The 7595-nt window shown below is 41.9% G+C and overlaps 1 protein-coding gene across 1 annotated transcript; it reads right to left on the reverse strand.

Annotated features, from left to right (window-relative positions):
- Positions 1–2010: 2010 nt before the first annotated feature.
- Gm47189 (predicted gene, 47189) lies at positions 2011–7275 on the reverse strand. Its single transcript, NM_001384240.1, has 5 exons — positions 7209–7275; positions 6089–6245; positions 4842–4973; positions 3997–4181; positions 2011–2348 (listed from the first exon to the last, which is right to left on the reverse strand). The coding sequence occupies exons 1-5, from the start codon at positions 7222–7224 to the stop codon at positions 2284–2286; spliced, it is 555 nt and encodes a 184-aa protein (NP_001371169.1). The 5' UTR covers positions 7225–7275; the 3' UTR covers positions 2011–2283.
- Positions 7276–7595: the final 320 nt, after the last annotated feature.

Below are 7595 nucleotides of genomic sequence, written 5' to 3' on the forward strand. Positions count from 1 at the left end.
TGCTCCACTATGTTCATAGCAGCCTTATTTATAATAGCCAGAAGCTGGAAAAAATCCAGATGCCCCTCAACAGAGGAATGGATACAAAAAATGTGGTACATTTACACAGTGGAGTACTACTTAGCTATTAAAAAGAATGAATTTATTAATTTCCTAGGCAAATGGTTGGATGTGGAGGGCATTATGCTGAGTGAGGTAACCCAATCACAAAAGAACTCAAATGATATGTACTCACTGATAAGTGGATATTAGCCCAGAAACCCAGAATACCCAAGATATAAGTTACAATTTGCAAAACACACGAAACTCAAGAAGAACGAAGACCAAAGTGTGGACACTTTGCCCCTTCTTAGAATTGGGAACAAAACACCCATGGAAGGAGTTACAGAGACAAAGTTTGGAGCTGAGACGAAAGGATGGACCATCTAGAGACTGCCATATCCAGAGATGCATCCCATAATCAGCCTCCAAACTCTGAAACCATTGCATACACTAGCAAGATTGTGCTGATAGGACCCTGATATATCTGTCTCTAGTGAGACTACGCCGGGGCCTAGCAAATAAATAAGTAGATGCTCACAGTCAGTTAATGGATGGATCACAGGGCCCCCAATGGAGGAGCTAAAGAAAATACTCAAGGAGCTAAAGGGATCTGCAACCCTATAGGTGGAACAGCATTATGAACTAACCAGGACCCCGGAGCTCTTGACTCTAGCTGCATATGAATTAAAAGATGGCTTAGTCGGCCATCACTGGAAAGAGAGGCCCATTGGACTTGCAAACTTTATATGCCCCAGTACAGAGGAACGCCAGGGCCAAAAAGTGGAAGTGGGTGGGTAGAGGGGTGGAGGGGTGGGTATGGGGGACTTTTGGGATAGTATTGAAAATGTAAATGTGGAAAATACCTAATTAAAAAAAAGATGTGCATGGTAAAAATGAAGTTTAATTTTATGAAAGGACCAAATAATGGCTTGCCCAACTTGAGAACCATGCCAAGAAATGGAAACACACCCCCCGACATAGTTAATGATATTCTTCTATATGTGCAGCCATGGATCTAGCATTACTATCTTTAGAGAGAGAGCCGTCACTCAGCAGCTTCTGGAAACAGAGGCAGAGGCTTGGGGAATTTTGTGGAAGAGGGAGAGGCAGGGTTGAAGAAGCCACAGTGGTCAAGGACACCACATGATAACCTACAGATTCAACTAATCTGAGCCCATAGTAACTCATAGAGAATGAACTGTGGACCAGAGAATATGTAAGGGATGGACCTAGGCCCTCTCCACATATGTAACAGTTTCATAGCTTGGTCTTCTTGTGGGAATCCTAAAACTAGAGAAGAGACTGTCTCCAACAATATTGCCTAACTTTGGATCCTCTTGTCTTGACTGTCATGATTTATCTATCCTGAAAAGACAAAGATGCACCTAGGTGTACTGCAACTTGATAATGCAAGGCTGGTTGTTATTCATAGGAGGCTGCCTCAATTCTGAGGAGAAGATTAGGAAGGGTGGTGTACTGGCTAGTTTTGTGTCAACTTGACACAGCTGGAGTTATCACAGAGAAAGGAGCTTCAGTTGAGGAAATGCCTCCATGAGATCCAACTGTAAGGCATTTTCTCAATTAGTGATCAAGGGGGAAAGGCCCTTGTGGGTGGGACCATCTCAGGGCTGGTAGTCTTGGTTCTATAAGAAAGCAGGCTGAGCAAGCCAGGTGACGCAAGCCAGTAAAGAACATCCCTCCATGGCCTCTGCATCAGCTCCTGCTTCCTGACCTGCATGAGTTCCAGTCCTGACTTCCTTGGTGATGAACAGCAGTATGGAAGTGTAAGCCGAATAAAGCCTTTCCTCCCCAACTTGCTTCTTGGTCATGATGTTTGTGCAGGAATAAAAACCCTGACTAAGACAGGTGGATAGCAGGGAGCCACTGGAAAGAGGGATTGTGAAGTGAGGAGTGTGAAGCTGAGATCTGGATATAAATAGTTATTTAACATTGATAATAATTTTAAAACCTTAATTTTTATTGATGATGAGATGTTAATAAATTCTTCCTCATACCTTTCTAATGCTAGTGAAACAAACTGACTAATACATAACAAACATATTCAGTTCCATTAGAAGAAGACATTTTTTTTTCTTTTTAAGAGAGACATTCCCCTTAGATTCACATAAAGTCCATTATTTAAGTTGTTGTTTTTGGTCCTGTTGTTGCTCTTCCAGTGGGCAATCACTATTCACCAAGTGCAGAGAAGGAACACAAAGCCTTAGCCAGCGTTTTTGATTCTCAGGCACATGGATTTGACATAACAGCCTCCTCTTTACTTCCAGGTACCACAATTATTTGTTTTCCTACAAATAGAATCAAAACAAATAAGTATTTTTCAGTCTACAAATTTTGGAATATCAGACTTTACACCATTTTTTGTCGTCTTTAGTTCTAGTGACCTAGGTGGATAGGCATGATGATGGGCTACTATGTTTGAGGTTTTTCCAATGCAATATGAACAGACAGAGTACTATTCTCATTAAAGATTTCCTCTATTACCATTTAAGATGTTTAATGACCAAGCAAATGTATGAATATTTATAGACACCATTACATACATATATGTACAGAGACACACAATTGCATCCCTTCAAAGACACATGCACACACACATACAAAAAGAGTACATGAGTACACACTTGTATAATGAAGCAACTACAACAAGAACCTACCATTACTGAAATACAAAACACACATGTTAACACCATTGGACAAAAGGACACACACACACACAAAAGTACATACACACACACACACACAGACACACACACACACACACACACACACACACACACATAGAAACACAAACTCCTCTATGAAAATACTGCTATGTTTCAGAACGTTTACTGTCACTTCAGGAATTAATGTGACCTAAGATGTGTACAAGTCTCTTAGACTAACCCAGTTTCTGCTGCCCTGGCCTGTACTGATTTCCTTGTCAGGAACATTTTCCATGCAAGTACTTGCTGATTCTACAAGTATGGTATAAGCTCTGCACAGACAAGCTGGCACACAAGATTCAAGGTCCTAAGAAATAGGGTTCAAAGAACATCTTCCAGCCAGCTCAAATTTGAAATATATTCTGCTCCCTAAACCTACCTTGGCTATGTCTCAGAAGACCCTGGTAGCAGCAATAAAAACAGTTAACAACGGTTATTATACAGGAACATTTCAACATGTTGCAGTTCATGTGACATAAAAATCATCTCCAATGTCAGTCCAAAAGAGGCTAGTGAATTGATATGCAATGATTGTTCTGAAATGCAGCACTCTGAAAAACTCTGAGGGGGAATCTGTACTGAAGGAAAGCCAGGGCCATGATATACTAAGGAAAGCTACATCAAGAGAGGGATGCAGAGTAGGATTCTATAAATCCTCTTGGTGAAGCCAATCAGACATACCTTGAATTTCTAGGTGGTTAATTTAGTGCAAGAAAGTAAAAGAAGTCTTATTTTTATTTTTAAAATATGTATATTGTGGAACTTACTCTTTTTTACTAAAGACTTTAATTATAAAACATTAAAATTGGAGGCTGCCCTACTGTCCTAGGAGGGGACTGGACACAAGCCCCTCTGAGTGAGTTGCCATGAATCAGAACAGAGGACCTGGTTCCTAGATAATTCAGGAAGTGGCATCCTGAGGCACTCTCCATACCATAGAGCAAGAACGAGATGCTATAAGGGGTCCAGGATCTCCTCTGCCTTATAGTGGCCAACTAGAGGTGTCCAACTGGGAAGAGGAAGAGGAGGAGGAGGAGGAGAGGGCATGGCAGTAATTAAATTTCTTGAAAAAATGTCAACTCCAGAGAAAGTCTTGGTAATGATCACAGAATTGTACAACAAGATGGGACATAGAAGAGAGCCTGCATAAGTTTCAGGATGTTACATAGGCTTGACTGTGTTTATGCTTAGACATTAGGGCAGCCTGCCCCTGATGCTTCATTGAGCCTACCTGCTGCTTGCCTGCTATATTCGTCTTTGATCTTCTGGCTGCCTTCTTTACATAGTATTTTTGTTTTTATGTTGCATTCTTCCAATGCAATCTGCTTCCTTAGCAGCTGTCTGTTCTCCTTCCACAACATCCTGACTTTGTGCTGGATGAGGTTAGATTCAATCAGGAGGTGGCAGTTCCTGCAGCTGACCCACAAACAAAATATGGTGACTCCAGGCAGCATCCATCTTCCTCCCACTCCCACCCATCATGGGCCTTGATCCCCAGACAGCCCCAGACAAGTATCCAGATTGGCCATGGAGCATCACATAGAGGGAGGTCAAATCCAGAGGACAGCCACTTTCCAGAAAACCCAAAGTACTTCTGAAACCACTGACACCAACAGGGACTCATGTATCTCTCAGAAGAGAACATGGGGTCCATGTGTGCTTATATGTCTACAGTATTAAAAAACCACCTGTAGGTATATGGCAAAACTTCTCTAGGAGAGAAGAGACCCAAGCAGCACACAGTCTTTCTATGTTCCTCATGGAAACCTCATCTATGAATCTAATTTCAGAGCCCAAGAGGCTCAAGGTTGATTAATATTTCCATCATGGTGTAAACCTTTTCTATCTCAAGGATACTTAGTTGTAAAGGATAATGACTTGAGTGGCTCACAGACTCTACACACTTTCCCAAAATGAGTACAAGATGTTAAAATATTAGAGTCTTGCTTTAAAGGAGGTAGGCTTCCTGCTAGAGAAAACAGTATAGAACCTGAGCCCTCACTTTGGTTCAAAGACATGGATGGGCAGACATATCCTCTGTCTAGTTCTTGAGTCATGACCATGTTAGACACTCACCAGTATAATTGATTTTCTTCAGTCAAATGCTGGCACTTGTACAAGGCCTCACTGATGTCCTGGGACATTCTCTTCAGGTCAGTCATCATCTGGTTATTTTGCATCTCAAGCATGAATGTCTCAAAGTTGGTCCTGTGGGAGGACATGGCCCAAGGAATAAATAATCCCGTGAACTAAGGATACAAGGATCATTTCAATTCAAGCTGAATCATGCACTCCCCCAACCAATGTATGCCACGACCTAGCTCCTTATTACTGGTTCCACTTTGTGCTTATTAAATTTATTACCCTTGGCCTGGGGCCAGTAGAGACAGAGAAGTAATGACAGGAAACTCACCTGCTTCAGTTCACTGAAGGGGCTTGAAATAATAGATTAGCTCTCAAAGAACTTTCCTGGAACCTGGGTAACAGGCTTGGGACCATGTTAAATCTATATGACTCCCCTCCTGTTTTTAGACAAGGATTTGCCAATCCTTGGTTCTATTTTTACAAAAATTTCCAAAGGACATAATCATATCTACAGGGAAAAGCCTTCATAACATTTACCAGGTGATTCGAATGTAAGCACAGAAGTCAAGTCCTGTGCTGCTCAAAATGATCCTTCCTTGCTTCCTCACTGTTATTTCCTAGAAACTGTGTCAGGCAAAACATAATGACCTGTCACATTACATAGATTCTTCAGATGATAAGCAAACACACACACACACATACACACACACACACACACACACACTTACACTCAATCAGAATGGCAAATAAATATAATGATGTGGCATTATCTGAGAGTATAATGAATAAAATTTGAGAAAAGTAGTGATTAACTGGAGCCAATCCAGTCATACTGAGAGGTAATATGTGGGACCAGGCAACTCCAGCTGTTGACAGGGTCAATTGCACCCAAATTACCTCCAGATCAATTTTAAAAGGATAGGCCATAAACACACAATACCTAGCAACTCCCCCACCTGTGCAAGCTTCTTTAAAGGCAGGATGAGAGCTCACATATTACTAACTTCATCCCCACACTGTGATTCATGCTAAAGGCTCTGATTAACTTTTGGAGGCATCAAAATTCTTGTGACCCCCATCTCACTCCTATCTGAACTTCAAGTTCTCTGTTGAAACTCCAATCAGGCAGAAGAGTTTGGATATGTGGACAGCCTGGAGTTGTAGCGTCTTGTTGTATGAGGGAATCAGGGCTTAACAGGAAGGACCCAAGATAGTAAAGAAGTAGGCACAATGACTACCTGTCATTCAAATCCTTGTACTTGGCCAGGATTCCCTGGAGAATGTCTCTCTCATTTTTAATGTTCTGGAGATCTCTTTTGAGCTTCTCCAACCTCTTGATTCTTTTCTCATTCTCATCGATGTTGGGAGTTTGGGGTGATGCCTTCCTAAATGACCCTGTAGGTAGATAAACACTTAAACTTGTAGAGAAAATAAAGCAGGGAAAGCAGAAACCATGCATTGTCACACACAGAAGCCTGAGGAAGAAGAAAATCTAGAGACACTGTGAATCCCTGAAAGAGCAGGAAAGCTATCTTCAAGCTGGTCTCCTCAGCTAGGTCCCTGTTCCCATCCACCATCACTAAACATATGCCTGACAACCTATTGCATTCTCCAAGGACTGAAATGCATAATAAACTGCTCCAGAAAGAAGAATTGGAGGGCATTTTCAGTTCATATCTTACAACTTATTCCATCCCTCGTAGCACAAAACAAACTGACCATAAACACCAGCCCCTAACATCCCATGAGCCAACACCTTTCTAGACTTCTTATAGTGTGTGATGAGAGGTCATACACTACTACACTGACCACAGACTGTGAATCAGTCCACATCATATGTGTTCAATACCAAAATTTCTGAAACCTTGATACATGAGCAGGGGAATATACCTCTCTGTTCTTGGCACCCCATCCTTATGTAACCTAGAGGAAACTATATTAGGTTGAAGTGCTTCAACACACTTTCCTGAGAGCAACACTTTGTTATTCTCACAGAGCTGTTTCTTGAATAATTTTCCATTCCCAGTAAAATAAAGATCTCTCAGCAAATCAACTGCAGGCTTGTCAATTCCACACTGTCTGTAAAACTAATCATCAGATATTCCTGACTCTGGTTTAACCATTGAGGAATCTGAAGGATCCAGATCAAAGGCCATATTCCTGCAAGGACCAGCTCAAGTCCACATCCCCCAGGTAGCTCCCCCAACCTTGCCCAGGTCTCACTGTGCCTTCTCCATGACCAGTTCTTTCTTGCCCACTTTCAACATGATAGAGGGACAGTGTCCTTCTGCCTTGATCTGGTCTCTGTTTGTATTATATTCTCCCTCCAAAATACCCTGAGGAGCATGGACAACATACCTGCTTGGGAACCCATTAGGATCTGATGGAATCCCTCACAGGCAACTCTTGTTACCACAACACTGGTGACATCACTGAACATTCTAAGGTTCTCCTGGATACAAGAGATTGTCAAGGGAAATGACTATTGATGATGTCACTGGGAATGTCCATGGCTTACCTGCTTGCCAGCTTGCCCCATCTTGACCAGTTTTTGAAGTGCCCTTTCCTGGAGTCTCTCTTTTGACCCAGGGGTTAACTCTTGGCAACTTTTCCTTCCAAAACCAGACATTTCTCTCTGCTTCACTACAAGTCAAATGATTTGAATGGGGAGATTTTGTTAGAGCCATGGTATGGTTGGCTCATCTTTGATAGGATCTAAAGCTCTAGCATCTTTGGATGAGGGAG

This window comes from Mus musculus, chromosome 14 (genome assembly GCF_000001635.26).
Source record: "Mus musculus strain C57BL/6J chromosome 14, GRCm38.p6 C57BL/6J".
Classification (NCBI taxonomy): Eukaryota; Metazoa; Chordata; class Mammalia; order Rodentia; family Muridae; genus Mus; species Mus musculus.